Source organism: Trachymyrmex cornetzi, unplaced genomic scaffold, assembly GCF_001594075.2.
Source record: "Trachymyrmex cornetzi isolate Tcor2-1 unplaced genomic scaffold, Tcor1.1 scaffold1731, whole genome shotgun sequence".
NCBI lineage: Eukaryota > Metazoa > Arthropoda > Insecta > Hymenoptera > Formicidae > Trachymyrmex > Trachymyrmex cornetzi.
The window spans coordinates 133367-150053 of record NW_017296345.1 but is presented as its reverse complement, the minus strand read 5'-3'; the positions used below and the strand labels follow the sequence as shown (position 1 = coordinate 150053).

Genomic DNA, 16687 nt, shown 5'->3' with positions numbered 1-16687 from the left:
TAGGAATATTAAAAACGAACTTTTAGGAGAAACTTTAAGCTTTCACGTCAGATAATCGAAAATTTTGCAATAAATGTATTCTGTATACAGGGTGAGGCATTTGAAACATGTCTAAAACAATTATATGTTTTCTTTCCACCAACTAATTTATCTTATTATTCTGTTCATAAGAGTATTAAGGTACAATTATCAAAAAATTAATAGTTTAGAAGATATTTAACATTTTATGCCAAAATGCGATAGAATAAAGTATAAAATATCTCGTAAGCTATTGGTTTTTTTATATCACATAATAATTAGAGGAACCATATTGGGTAAAAAAAATCATACAAGTTCGTATAAAAAAATGAAGGTGACCTTCATATCTTTTTAACGCCTCCACCTAGAAGAAAGACAACATGACCAAAATACGTTCCCCTTGAAACTATGCAACTTTTGTTTGGCACTTTTCTTTCTATCGTTAAAAACAAGCGAGTTATTCAAGTGATCTGTTTTAAATACCTTACCTTGTGTAATTTTGAGCTAACAAAATTTCGCAGAACTTTTTCTCCATATATTTTGCCGCGCGGTAAGCGTCTCCGCATCCAGTTACCATTAGAACATAACAAAGATGATGGAGATATTTGTCATTATTAAACGTTTATAATTTTTGTATTATCTGATTTTAGCGATACAACAGCTCCACACGCAGACGAAGACGGCTATGGGAAGAAAGGGAAATCTCGAGATCGATTCGAGAAATTCAAATTATATATAATTTTATAACAGAAAGCAAAGCAACTGCGAAGCTAGACATCTAGTCTGCTGCGGTTGATCTATAATTAATTAGTGTCACAGGCACATTGCTACTTTATTGATTAACTGATAGTCATGATATATAAACCTCGATATATAAATTTACACTTTGATATATAAATACGTAATCTAATTGCTCATATAGATGCTGTTTTAGTTGTGTTCTTCAACCAGCTATCGTCGAAAACTATTGTATCATTTTAGAGAATCACGTTCCCATCTTTATTCTCTCTCTACATCGAAGAGATTTTTCATAGCAAATATATATACATGTACAATACATTCAGGTACAGTAGTAGCATATGGAGATTATCATTTAGTATCTAAAAGGTTGAACAAATAGGCAGACAAGAGAAAAGAGAATTGAGAAACAGAATACATAAAATAGATAGACAAACAGAGAGAGAGAGAGAGAGAGAGAGGGAGAGAGAGAGAGAGAACAAAGATCTTTCTCATCATATTTCGCAAGATCATTAATATTTAGCTTCTTCAACTTGCTACACGTCGAATTTACAGAATAATTTTGATTAAAATATACACTACAATGAGAAAGGAAGTTATATACAGTCTATTTGATCAGTAGATATGTAGAAATTGACAGAAACAAATTAAAGCACAATCTAATAAAAACGAACAGATTATCCACTCATATTCGCGCAGAACATAAGCCGTGATAATTGAGAAAAAGAAAATGAATCACGGAAAATGGTCTGTGAGGATAGTAAAAACTACATTCCACATCTCTTTTTCGATCAATTGACGAATGGGGACGATGTGTTTGATACATTGAATTTTAATAGCTATGACATCATCATAATGACTACTGGTCCGCTTGCTCGCTGGTCTCCTCATTGTTGGATGCCACTGTCGATAGTGTCCTATCGTGATTCGTGCAGGTCTCCATCTGACATATGCTTTCAGCAATCTCCAGCCAATGTTGCTTATTTATACTGACTCCGTCAACGAGTGGTACAAGTTTATCCGACAGATGGGCGAACGCCTGTCCAACATAGATACGAAAAGATGAGTTAAAAGTTTTATAAGAAGGAGTATACATGTAATAATTATTTTTTGTTACGTTGTACAGAGTGTTACGGATACATACTAGGCAGTATGACGGGTTGCATAGCAGATTGCAGGGGCATGGCGCTGTTCAGTGGTAACGACTGCACAATGTAGATAATGACGGTACCTTTATACCAACAATATCAAGAGCGTTCCAATTATGACGGATTTGAATAGTAATCATTGTAATCATTATAAGAGGAGCCGAAACGATAGTTAAAGATGAAAAATTGTTTTTAAACGAGTTATGCGATAAAACATTTTTTATATAAGAACGTTATATATAAATATATATAAACATGTATAATTGTACACGAAATATTTCTGTATGTTCTTTTTTCTTTTGTAAAATTATTGTTTGATATAAGAAAAATAGTAATAATGAAAATACATAAAAAAGAATGAAAAGGATAATTTTCGCATTGTTCCTCTTACGAAAAGTCTAGTTTGAAGAAATGAGAAAAAATTGCTCATATATAACTCTATAGAATGTTTTAGATATAATTATATGTCTGAGTAATTCTTTCTTATTTTTTCAAACTTGACTTTTTGTAAAAGGAACAATGCGAAAATTGTTCTTTTAATTATCTGTTTATATTTTCTCATTGTTATTATTAATTCTTTTGCATTGAACAGGAATTTTATAAAAGAAAGAAGGATATATAATATATATAGATTTATTTCGTATGTAAATAGTTATATATATTTATACATTTATAAAAAATGTTTTATTGGTTAACATAATAAAATATACGAATATCTTACAACAATCTTTCTTTTTTCATCTATTTATTTTTGTATTGACGTTGTAAGTTTCGATTGAATTTTCAGAATCAAAAGAAAAAGAAAAAGCGTGTCGACGCAACTCCGTACTGTGTATTCCGTTCTGGAATCAGTTACTGGAAAAACTCGCGCGATCTGAAACGCAGCATAGAATAATCGTAATTTAACCGATAACAGCCAACGAATGCTACGAACCATATAATTTCGATATAAATACAATACAACCGGTTAAAAAAAATTGCTACTAAAATTAATTCGATATTTAAGCCTTGGTCTTAAAAGTTCGGAATGTTCTAAGAGTGTTGATCGCAGACAGCAATATTTATAAAATATTTACAAAGTATTTGTAACATTTATTTTGAAAACTTTGTAAAATTGGCTTGTATTTGGCAGTGTTTCTTCCAAGAATTCTGAATAAACTTGGACCGTGATATTGACACCTTCCGGAAAAAAGTGTGGTCCAATAATTATGTTGTCCACAATCCAAACATTGATATTATATTGTTCTTGGACGTGCTTTTCTTTCTGGCAATGGGAAAATTCTTTTCTGATGTTCATTGTGGTGATTGATACTATCGTCACTCCGAAAAGTGCATTCGTCTGTCCATAAGATTCTTCTGAGGAATATATCAATTGCAACATTGTCTATGTCAACCTGTATGATAAAGTTATACAATAATAAAAGTTCATGCTAATATATATATAAGGTTGGTGCAAAAAAATGTAGATTTTTCTGTATTGCTACTAAGAACAGTCATAACTTTGTTTAAAAAATGAACCAAATTTAAATTTAAAAAAGGATTTTAAAGCTTGAAAGCTCTACTTCCAAAAACTTATTATATTTTTTGAGTTTATGTAAGTTTGATAATTTTTACATATAAAAAACTACCAACTTTCACTGTGTGAAAAAAATGAAAAAATTTCTTTTCACTTTATAGGTCTGTTACGTGCCCTCTCAAAAATCGAGAAAATTTTTGACTATTTATCGTGAAAGATTGAAGTTTTCCCTACAAAATTTTTTTTTTAATAATGTTCCTACGATTTTTTGTTCCTAATAAGTAGCATTCGGACTTTGATTGCTCACAACTTCGCTAAAAATTATTATATTGCAATAAAAAAATATAGATTCTTAAAGTTGAAACTTCGCTCTATCAAATCTATAATCGCTAACTTTTTAAAAATATAATAGAATATATTGGAAAAGAAAAACCATCATTTTATAATACCGAAAACCGACATTTTTTTTGCATCAACCTAATAATTAATAATATAGTTGTATTTTTTCAAATTTTCCATTTTTTTAAATTGTACGAAATTATCATCGTCTTTCTATTTATTACTTAAGTAAACATTTCATCGCACAGGCTTCATAAAATACGATGATTCGCACGAATGTAGAAACAAACCAGCAAGGAATAATTGAAACTTTATTTATCGAGATTCCGTATATTGTAAGCTTTTGAAAGCAAAATGGCTAATAAATTATTAAGTATTGAATTTATTTGATTTGAGATCCAATCACAAAATCTTTCTCGACGAGGTAAATGGGGGGGCGGGGGAGGAACAACTTTTGCGTTGTGTGCCTTTTGAAAGGATGCCACCTAAGATTATACTTAATTATTCTGTGCACTTTGACGTGATTTATATTAAGATCACGCGCAATACACCTGGTGTTAGTATGCGGATTTGCAACGACAGCATCTCTTACTTCACCGATTATTTCTTCACCGTCGGCGTATGTTTCGTGGACGTGTTGACGCGTGAAGAGTGCCATATTAGCAAATTCGACGAAACAATATATCAAATAACGCGTGTGATGGCTGCTGCTTATCAGGGAAACAATTAGCGTAAACAACTGCGGCCATCCTTTCATTTTTATGGCATTCGCCATAAATGAGCAACATATTCGCTAACTCTTCGTTAGTATGACGAGGCATCTTTCACTCATACGTTTTCGCTACCAACAACTAGGCGTACTGATTTTCTTGTGTTCATTTCGCGTTACATTCCGCATTTTTCTACATCCTCATACACCTATAACGCGAATCAGACAAAAGACAATCAGTATGTCTAATTGTAATGAAAACGTGAGTGAACGATGCCTAGTAACATCAAGTTACGTAATATCACAGTGAGCGACTATGTTGCTCATTTATAGCGAATGAAATAAAAATAAAAGAATGGCCGCAGTTCTTTACCCTAATCGTTTCCCACATAAGCAGAACCCAATCATCGTTGGTAGTCCAGACAGCACAAATTATTTATGATAAAAATTAAAATAAATATATTAAAAAAGGCTACGAGCTCTAAACATAACAAATACATAATATACAATAATACAGCTAAAGAAAAATGTTAAGAGAAAGTCACAAACGTTTCGACTCCGACCGTGTCATTATCAATGTTAATCCATAATTAATATGAACATATTCAAACAATTTATAATAAATATTCTTAAATATTTGTAAATATTTCTTTTTAAAAATATTTTAGATAAACCTTTATTCAAAATATTATTAAAATATATAACAAATATTTTATATAATATTTATAGTAAATATTTAAAATAAATATAAATAAGTATTTCCAGTAAGTATTTTCTACTTGGATTATAACGCCATATTTTCATAACATTTACTACAACATTTATGCTAAATATTTTATAATATTTATAATGAATATTTAAGATCTGCGCAATCTAAGACTACAAAAATATTTACGAAGTATTCAAAATAAATGTTACAAATATTTTGTAAATTTGTAAATATTTTATAAATATTGCTGCCTGGGATGAACACTCTTAGAACATTCCGAACTTTCAAGATCAAGGCCTGAATATCGAATTAATTTTGGTAGCAATTTTTTTTAACCGGTTGTGTTGTAGATATAGATAGATTAGCATTTTATTGTTTCCCCTTAGGATTACAAATTATAATTTATACATACATCTTACATTCACAACGTATCCTATCTTAACCTAAATTATATTATCTTATTCTAACTTAATTCCCTACCGCATCTCTCTCTCTCTCTCTCTCTCTCTCTCTCTCTCTCCCTCTCTCTCTCTCTCTCCACGCGCCCGGACCCCCGCTTCCAGTGTATATCCTGCAAATTGTGCATTCCACTTACTTATTTACTCTACATTTACATTTCTTCCCCTCAGAGCTTCCCCCCCTCTCTCACTCACTCACTCACGCATTCTCTCTCTCTTCCCCTCCCCCCTCCCATCCATCTTCCTCTCCCATTCCCTACCTCCCTTATTCTCTCTCCCCCCTCCATTTTCCTCCTTTCCTCCTCAACCTCCCTCATTCAGCCCTTTCCCTCCCCTTCCTCCCATTCTCTCTACCACCTCCTACCAACTCCCTTCTTGACCTACCCTCCAACTTCTACATTCCTCCCACACATGTTCCCATGATTCCACTCTATTCCCACATAACCTACATTTCCTTTCCTCCTCTCCCTCCCAATATCTCTCTTCCCTCATCTCATTCCCTAACCTAAACCTCGCCATCCTTCTCCATCTCCCCTCCCCCATCCATTCCCTAAATAAGCCTTCACCCTTTCATTCACCTATTGTACCTCGCATTCCTAATTTTTTCTCATCTCTCCTCCTTCTGCCTTTCCCTGTCTCTTTCTTGTAATTCTTCAAATTGAATCCTTACCTCCAGCTCCCCCCCTTGCCATATTCCTAACTCTACCCCCCTCGAAGTACTGTCTCCTTTCCCTCTCCCATCCTTCTACCATTCTCTCTTTCCTTGCATTATCCCTTATTTCCTCCCAACATAGCTGCGCCAAAAAACTGTCCCCTCCCCCCCTTAACCACTCTTCGAATGCCCAAGCCCTTTTTCCCGCTCTACTTCTTAATTTTTTCCTTTGTATTTCCTCCCTAATTATATACCCTGGCGACCTTCCCTCCACCCCTAAAACTCACCTTAAGTATCTCTCCTGTATTCTTTCCATCCTCTTCCTCTCCTTCCATATTTCCTCCCCATAACTCATTCCCGCCCAAATCAATGTGTCAAACAACCATATCTTCTTCTTCCAGTCCTTTCCAAATCTCCTCTTCCCAATCCTCCACACCTGTTCCAACATAGCCGCCGCTTTCCCCACCCTTTCCCTCACGTGCTCTTCCTGCCCCCCATTCATAACGTGTACCCTAGATATTTAAATTTTCCTACCTCCTCTATCCCTTTTCATTTCCATCTCTAATCCACCTTATTACTCCTTCCCCCTCCCTTCCTAAATCTCATTATTTTTGTTTCTTTCCTATTCAGTTCTAATTATCGACATCCCTCTATAGTCCCTTACCTCCTCTCCCTGTATTTTTTCCTCACCGGTACTACCACTCCCTCCTTCCACTCCTCTGACCATCCTCTCCCTTTCCAAACCTTATTACACATTCTCCACACCCATTTTTCCATCCCCTTCCCCCCATATTTCCATACCTCAATTGGAATCCCGTCTATTCCCATTGCCTTTCCATCCTTCAAGTTTCAGGTCACGTTCCTTATCTCCTCCCTACTTATCTCCCTTTCCATCCCCTGTCTTTCCCTTCCCCTTTCTGCCTTTATCATTCTCCCTTCCATCCTTCCAGCAGATCCTTGAAATATTCCTCCCACTCCTTCATCCCTATCTCCTTATTTATTCCCTTCCATCTCTTCATTTCCATGTTTACTATTTCCCACACTTGCCTCTCACTCTTCGCTCTCTCCACTTTCTTTTCCCATCTCTCATTCTCCTTTTTTTTCTTTGTCTCACACAGTTCCTTATATTCCCTTTTTCCTTTCCTGTATTCTTCTCCCCCCCCTACCTTTCCTCCACTCCCTTAATACCCATTTCACCCCCTCCTTCTCTCTACATTCTCTACCCCACCATCCCCTTCCCTTCCTTTCCTTACTCCTCTCCTTCTCTATATTTCTCAAAACTTCCCTTATTCTTCTTTCTGTTTCCTACTCTCATTCCCCTTCCCTTCCCTCCATATTACCTCCCTCAACATTTCCCTAAATACCACTCTCCTCTCCTTACCCTTACCCTTTCCCATTTCCCTACCTCTCCTCCATGCCACAACTAAAGGATGGTGATCTGAATCTATTGCATCCCCTACCTGCATATCCCCTCTCTAGCTTCCTCATCCACCAACACATAATCAATCACCGATTCCCCCTTCCCTCTGTATACGTCCAATTACCTTGTTTATCCCCTTTTATATTCCCATTCAGTATTGACCTTTCTTATAAATTCCACTAATCTACTCTCTCTTATAAATTCCACTGATTTACTCTCATCCTTGTTTTTTCTACTGTCCCTAGATCTTTTTTCCTCTTCCTCCTCCCCTTTAATCTCCTCCTTTATCCTTCCCCCCTCCTTCCCCGTTCTCGAATTAAAATCCCCCCCTATCACCGTTTTAATCTCCTCTATCTTTTCTTCCATCCATTCTGCCATACTCTCCATCTTCCTTTCTCAATCCATATTCATATACACCCCCACCATCCTTACCCTATTCCCACCTATTTTCATCATCCCCGTCATCATTCCCTCCACTTCTCCTTCTTTTCGTCTTCCCCCTCATACAACTCCTTTTTAATCCCCATCAACATTCTTCCCATTGCCCTTCTTTTTTTGTTTCTCCTTTTTGCATCCTGTACCCTCCATATATATCCCTCCGACAGTCTCTCCTTTAACAATTTCTCACTCTTTTCCTCCATCCATGTTTCCATCAACACCATTGCGTTACAACTCTTCAATCTATCCCAAAACTCCTTATCTTTATTTCCCGACTCTGCTACATTCCAAAACGCTATCCTCACTTTTCTCCCTTCTCCTTTTAACCTCCTCTCTCCTCCTCTCTCTCCTACTCCGTTTACTCCCTATCACCCGTTTACTCTCTCTCTTGCCTCTTTCCCCCTTTCAATCCCTCCTTCCTCCTTCCTACCCTGTCCTTATCTTCTACATCTTCCCTATTCCCTCCCACCCTCCACTATTATTTCCCCTTCTCCTGTCCTCTCTTCTTCTCCGTTTCCTCTTCCTTATTTCTTTCTCTCTCCTTTCCCCTCTTCCCCCACCTCTTTCCCCTCACATCCCTTAATTCCTCTCTATCTTCATCCCATTTCTTCATACCATTCTCCTTCTATCCATACACCCCTTGCCCCATACTTACTCCTCACCTTCATTATCACCCATTTCATCTTTCTCTCTTTCCACGTCAAATCTCCCTCTATCCAAACATCCGTTCCCTTCAGTTTTCATTTATTTCTCCATATCTTCCCCTTATCCTCTACACTACTTAATGTTACTATCGCCATCCCTCCTCTCTCCTGTCTTTCCTTATATCTTTTCAATCATCCCCCCCCCCCCTCTATACTTTTCAATATCTCTTTTATCTTCCCTTCTCCCCGTCTCCTATTTGACCCCTTTTATCATATTTCTTTTTCTCTCGTCCCTTTCCCTCCATTCACTTCTTCTCTCCAATCTTCTTATTCTTTTCATCTCTCTCTCTCTCTCCATACCTCCTTCCCTTCTTCTTTCCCTACCTCCACATCAACTCCCTTTTTTACTCCCTCCCCTTTCTTCTCTCCCGTCCCTATCCTCATTTTCTGTATCTCCAACTTCCAACTCAATCTTCCCATCATTTCCTCCTTTTCTCTCCTCCAATTTTCTTCTCTCTCCCTCAACTCCCCTTTAATTCTCTCCATTTCCTTTTTCATAATTTCTTTCTGTCCCTCCACTACCTCCCTTATCTTTCTTCTCACTCCCTTTAGCCCTTCTCTCATTTCCTCCCTCATTTCTTTCAATAATTCCCTCATACCTCCTTCCTTCCCCATTTTTATCGGTGATCTTACTGTCTTCTTGCTGCTTCTAAAAGCCTCTTATAACTTCACCTCTTCCTTCACTTCTCTTTCACTTTTCCTCTTCCTTTGTATAAACTTCAATCCCTCCCTCCCTCTCTCCCTCCCTCCCTCCCGCCCTCCTTTCCTCCCTAATTTTACAAAAGAAAGAAGAACATACGGAAATATTTCGTATATAATTATATATGTTTATATAATTATATATGACGTTCTTATATGAATAATGTTTTATTGCATAACTTGTTAAAAAAACTCAATTTTTTATCTTTTATTACCGTTTCGGCTCCTCTTATAATGATCACAATGATTACTATTCAAGTCCGTCATAATAATTGGAACGCTCCTGATATTGTTGGTATAAAAGCACCGTCATTACCTACGCTGCGCAGTCGATACCACTGAACAGCGCCTTGCCCCTACAAAATCTGCTATGCAACCCGTCATACTGCCTAGTATGTATCTGTAACACCCTGTACATACCTCATAGATTGGTAGACAGATCGAATCAATGAAACCAACTTGCATTATCGGTAGTTGATCCTCTTTCTCTCGATTCATAATGTCCTACAATATCAGATACAGGTGCATTCAAGATTATTTTGATTATATACAAATTATGTTTATTTCTACTAGAGGTGTGTGAATTAGTTTGAATTTGAATCGAATCGAATTGAAACACGATGGATTCGATTTGATCCGTTTCCGAATGTGAGAGATTCGAAACCAAATAAGTTCGAAATTTCGAATCACTAGCCTATTTTATATGCTTTATTTGATCGACTCTCTCTCTTTCTCTCTCCCTTTTCTATATCTCCTGCGACCAATCTTATATCAGCACCGATCTTCGTGCAAGCACGTGCGCCTATTGCTTTACATTGTGAAGAAAATGCTATTCATTTCTTAAAATACTATTAATTTTGTTTAAGCTAATAAAACGGTCTGAATTAAAGATACAAATTTAGCACAACAATTTATGGCTTTAAATTAGGTTTCAATACACCGAAAGAAACGTTTTGTATGTATAACTATTCATTTTGTTGATGTGAAAATTTTCTTACTTTTTCATTAAAAAATTGTATTGTCTTAACCAAAATTTACGACAACCAAATTCTGATTAGAACAACAAGTTCAATTGGAATAACAAAAATTTTTGTTAGGACAAGACAATTTCAAAATAAAAGAGTAAGAAAATTTTTATTAGTCATATATTAACAAAATAGATGGTACTAAACATTTCTCTCAGTGCAGAATAAATTGTCACTAGTTCCTTTAAAGCAATACATTATAATCGCTATTATTATTTGTTTAATCATACGCATATGAAGATTTAAGTGTCTAATTTATCAATTATTATTATGTTATAATGTGATATTTTTTGTATTATTTTGTATTATTTGTATTATTTTGTATTATTTTACTAGAAACAAATAAATAAAAGCTAATTTAAAAAATAATGAAGTATTTTCAATGACGGTCCAGATCTCTTTAAATAAACGAAAAAATGATGAGTCATTTTCAAAGTGCAGGTATTACCGAAAAAAATGTTTTTAATAAATTTGTCACATTATCAACTTTTTGATATACTTGTACATTCAAAATGAATTATTTCAGCTTTTAAGTTTTTTTTAGCTGTCAGTATGTGAAAATTTGATTCGAATTCGATTCGTTTTTGAATCAGAAGGATTCGATTCGATTCGGCGTAAAGATATCAGATTCGATTTGATTCTTTTTCGAATATGTTGTCACAGATTCGATTCGATTTGATTCGAACTTGAAAATGCTTGATTCGCCCACCTCTAACTGCTACTCATGCTACTCACAATAGGTGTAATATTGAGTGTTCGCCTTTCTATGTCGCCCTGTTCGAAAAACTCGCTACTAACGAGTTCGGCTACCCTCTTTTCAACCTCCCATGGTTTTGTAATGGCGGCTAAATCACAGACTGTCATCAGCATCCCGCGTAGAAGCTCTCGATGATCACCAAATGCCCAGTTATAGCCACCATTGCGTGCTAAATTAAAAAAAGCGCCACGCTTTCTGAAGTAAACTGCCAGATCAGTAGAAAGTATCGCTTCTTCAAGAACCTTTACCACGCGCGAATATTCTTCTGGTGAAAGATTTGATAGGATTTGATTGCCCTGGCTGCTCAAAATCATCAGACATTGATCAAAGTGATGATGTTCCATCGTCGAAGTTGAATATAGTTGTGCCAACGGTGATGAAGCTCTAAAAAGCGAAGTATTTCATATGGATACAAAACTATTCGTAATAAGATAAAGGACATAAATGCACGTATGTGAACTCGGTGTACCCGACAATAAAAAAAAATTGTTTTAATATGCATTAAATTAAGCTTGGTTTATTTCCGTTTGCACAACCTTCTTCCTCTGATGGTGGTACAAGTGATTTCGGAACAGCATCCTCTTACAGATTGAAATCTCAAGGTATCTCAAAGTTACTAGCATATTTTTCAATTTTTTCCCAGCACACTAACGTTGAATCAATATCTCAGAAACGGTGAATTGCGAAAGTTACAATAACATCGCAAAATGTATAGTCAATGTTAAAGAGACGTTGCAGAAACATCCAATGTCCGTTGAATTGAATGGCAACGTGAAACGTAAAATATTTTGCATATAATAATTAATTCAGTATTATTAAAATAAAAGTATTATTGATTAACATCATATTCTAGAACACGAACGACAAAATTATAATTGAAAAAAAAACTTTCCCCCTCAATTGGGAATTAATCAAGCGACGCGGCAACGTCGCGACGCCAAGTGCATAAAAGTATAAAATGGGTCACTTGACGGGTCGCTTGATCGCTTAACGTTTGAATGTCATTGCGTATATGTTCATGTCGCTGCCAAATTTGCGACGCTACCACTAGCTTTATCTGGAGTTTTGACATCAACAAATTTTAGATTAAAGAAACTAAAACTGCAATCAAAAATCTTAAAACACTTTTTTAATATAATGTCATCGGTATCTTTCGATTGCGACCAGTCCGAATAAAATTGGTGCAGCCAATACCGAGATCTGAAGATCGAGTCCCGAAAAGGGAGCATTTCAGCTTTTCAAATTTTTTCAGTCGTAAGTATGACACATACATATAAAGTGTTTTGTCCATTAAGCTGCTTTTCACAATCTCTTCATACAATTTTAATTTTAATATAAAGTTAAAATAAGATTAGCAACGAAAGTACGGGTATAATTTATGTACATGAGATGGGGGCGGGAGCGGGGGCGACGACGACGACGACGACGACGACTATAATCCATTGACAATTTTATATTAATATATTGACAATTTTGGTCACTTTCAGTCTATCTTATGTGTCTCGCGTAATGAAATACTTGGCTAATTACATTTATTTCATATTCGTTTTTGATTAAAAAGAATGTATTCAATATCTTTTTTATGCACTTGGCGTAAACTTTTTCTTTTTTTTAACAAATTTTTTTAGGGTTTCCTCGTTTTCCTAAGCGGTCACCAATTCAATTTTGTACCTGATCCAACGGTGCTTAACCTCTGCAATTATGTGGGAACTGCTGCTTCGATGATCCATGAACACTGAATGTATAAAACTGTGATATACAGATATGTATAATAGAAAGACCACAAGTCGACGTTGCGAATTGGACTGGTCAAACAAAAATAATATTACATGCATAAGCATTCTGTACTCGCGGCCGATTCCCGTGTAAAGGTGTATCATTTAGAAACAAGTTTCGTTAAAAGATCAATTAAAATGACTTAAATTTTCTATTTACATGATATTTTATTATTGTTCATTTTTTACAAAATATAATAGATTTTGATATATAATTTGTTCAATGTAGTTTCAACGTTGTAGCAACATTAACAATCAATGTAGAAGAATCAATGAAAATTCAATTTATGGTTCAATTTGTTTAATATTATTTCATCGTTGCAGCAACAATCAATGTAGAAGAATCAATATAGATACAATATTGATAAAATATTAATACTTCAACATTCAACATTGCAATATTTCAGCAACATTTTTTCAACGTTCTGTGCTGTATGAGTTTATAATTTTAAACCCTTTAAAGTACAAATGAAAAAAAGGTAATACGTATTAAAAAATCTTTTTTTTAATATCAAGTGCCAAGTTCTCATAAATACGAAAATAAATATAAGTGCTCACTTAATTTGGAAAGAATTGTTTGTTCCACGATGATCGAGATCATGACACAAACAGGCAATGATGAGCGCAAGACATTCAATTTCACCAAAGATTTTCCACCATTGCGTAGCCTAAAAATGATTCCAATTCTTATTTCACAAATTGCAATTTACACTACAATCGATAAAAAAAGCTCACCGTTAAAATAGCAAACATCATTTGGGCTACATTAAAAGCATGCCGCCAATTATGATACGTAACGTTCCGATAGTTCTTCTTTACACTCAACAACCAACGACAAAGTACGTCATAATCGATGTGAAATCGTTCAACAAAGTCCAAATCGAGAAACATCCTAAGACACGCAGTAACAGTGTCGCCATCTTCCATATGTATATCGTCAAATTTGAAATCATGCAATTGAAAATGCGCTGATGACGGGACTCTTAAACTCTGTCGAGATAGAGAATACATGATAAACGTATTCAATTAATGGTTTAAATGTTATATGTAGCTGAAATATACACTGTGAAGCTAAAGCACACCAACCTTCAATCTTTGCGCGTCCTCCAACGATGCTGATGCATGGTAACTTAGTACTTCTAAAGTGACGCTTTGTTTTGCCATCGCTATCACTGCCTTTTCATACCTGAAGATCCGATAAATCAAGTCGAATATTCGAGATAGACAAGATACACAAGTACACTCACATGTGCGTATTATGAATTCCCATTCCGCAGAAAATCGCAAACGCTTCAACAAAATTTTCATCGTTCTTTGTAAAAGGGAGATCGTCGAATTTATTGATTAGTTGAATGACGCCTATTATTTGACCGGATGAATTCTTGATGGCCATACAAAGAATTGTTCGATGCCTAAAACCAGTGCCATCGTCCACCAGTGGATCGAATCTCGGATCTTCGTAAGCATTCAATATATTGACAGTCTGAAAAATCTTTTATATCGTCTCGAGCGCTAATGCTTTACAAGAAATTATTATTAATTCAGCGATACTTACTTCACCGGTAGTTGCTACATAACCCGTAATACCAACATTAATAGGAAATCTACTCTCGAAAGGACTGCAATAAGAGGATTTAATTAAATACCCAGAATAAACTTATCGAAAAAAGCTAGACGTATATAAACTTGATTTACCTAGTGCGAGAATCAGAATCCTCGCCAGCGAGATCATTCGCTTCGAAATCAAAAACGCGCGAGAAACTTCCCTTTGAAGCTTTGTGCACGAGCAACACCTGAAAACAATCGTGACATTGTAATGGTGGACAGATACTATGATTATAAGCCCGGATTTTCATACAGACAACAACGCTTTGATACCGAATGCTAATTGTGAAAAACGGGTGATGGGGATAAATTTTATCCCCCACAACCGACTTTTCACCAATCAGCGTTTTTTACTCGCGTAATTGCATTCTTCTCACGACGTTCGTTTATGTCAATTACCTGAACACGTTGGCATTGAATCAATGATTGCGTATGAGTGAGAATTCTAAAAACCATGTGCTCTATCGTACTTTGTTCCTCGAAAATCATTCTAGCCAAATCCAATAAAACCTGATAATATTAATATTAAAACAAATTAGATCCCTCTTGTCGTCATTTCGCTCGGTTCGACGAAATTAACATTTACCTGATTTCTCTTCACCTCTAATTGGCTCTTTTCGTAAAGCTGAGCATTTCTTAAACCGATACCACAGAACTGTAAATAACCAGCGAAAATCTTTTCATCTTGCGCAGTAAATTGTCCTTCGCCGCCAAGCTTGTTAATCACCTGTGCCACTCCGATTACATCACCGTTGCAATCTTTAATAGGCATGCACAGCAAGGCACGCGTGCGGTATCCCGTTAAAGCGTCAATTTCGCGATTAAACCTCGAATCCTGAAACATTTAACGCCTATTTCTATCAATGTAGATTAATTTTAATCTTGGTTCTCATCCACACACGCTCACGCGACGGACGCACGCACGCAGACACACAATTTACTCTTCATTCTTTTCTAATTAAAATAATTTTCGAACTAATATTATTTTCTACCTAAAAAAAGATAAAGAGTTAGTTAAAGAGTTAGTTAAATCGAGATTAAAATTACAAGGGCTATCTAGAAGGTAAACTCCATTTTTAAATTGTGCCGCTTGCGTTCTAAGTTTGTTGATCCTCCTTGAATAGGAACCTCGTAGTTTCAATCCCACGTCATTGATTAAAATAAATTAAAACATCGCTTATATATGAAGTGAATTGAAATGGATTTTAAAAAGTTAAGAATTTGGATTCAGAAATAACCAAACGAATCTATTTCAATCTAATTTCAATCTTTTTCAGAATACCGAATCCTTAATCTTTGATTTTTATCTATATTTTTAATCATATAAATTATTATGATTTTTAATCATATAAATTATTATGTCTATTCCTTCGCCTAAATCACCAATGTTTAATCCAGTACCACCATCGCCAGTCCTCTTAATAATCGGAATGCAAATACCTCCAACATCTCATGTCATGAGTTAAGAAATCCGGCGGGACCACGAGACATATTTATATGTAAATTTTGTATAAGGTACTAGCATTTTTTCATCTTTATTTTACGAATATGTTGCAAGGATTTATTCTAAATCATGAAATTAAAAAATACATATGTAAACTTTATGTAATAAATGAGATCTATCTATAAGAATAAAATAAGTTGTAAAAGTCCGAGAAAAATGTGCTGGAAATAATGTTTATGTAATTTTTGTTCAGAGTCATGTGATCAGTTGACGCCTCTCTCCTACTAACAATAAGCTCTTTAGAATGAACGAATAAACTCCCCCCCTCTCCCTCTCCCTCTCCCTCTCCCCCCTCGCTCTCCCCCTTCCCCTCCCCCTCTTTCTTTCTTTTTTCTCCTTCCCTCTTCCTACCTCTCCTTAATAATAAATAAATTAGAAGAATAAATAGAATAAAGCGAGTAAGAGAGAGAGGGGGGAGGGAGAGATTGAAGGAGGGGAAAGGGAGAGATTGAGGGGGAGTGGAAGGGAAGGGG

The 16687-nt window shown here is 35.5% G+C and overlaps 1 protein-coding gene across 1 annotated transcript in view; it reads right to left on the bottom strand.

The window, feature by feature from the left end:
- Positions 1–1199: 1199 nt before the first annotated feature.
- LOC108759193 (dual 3',5'-cyclic-AMP and -GMP phosphodiesterase 11) overlaps positions 1200–16687 on the bottom strand; it is a 38461-nt gene continuing 22973 nt past the window's right edge. Inside the window, exons 5-15 of the mRNA XM_018504513.1 lie at positions 15297–15545; positions 15110–15220; positions 14801–14898; positions 14661–14724; positions 14353–14588; positions 14192–14291; positions 13841–14095; positions 13664–13773; positions 11309–11714; positions 9969–10052; positions 1200–1795 (exon numbers count right to left, since the gene is read on the bottom strand). Of these exons, the coding sequence (XP_018360015.1) occupies positions 1616–1795; positions 9969–10052; positions 11309–11714; positions 13664–13773; positions 13841–14095; positions 14192–14291; positions 14353–14588; positions 14661–14724; positions 14801–14898; positions 15110–15220; positions 15297–15545 (1893 nt within the window). The 3' untranslated portion in view covers positions 1200–1615. The remainder of the gene's footprint in view (positions 1796–9968; positions 10053–11308; positions 11715–13663; positions 13774–13840; positions 14096–14191; positions 14292–14352; positions 14589–14660; positions 14725–14800; positions 14899–15109; positions 15221–15296; positions 15546–16687) is intronic.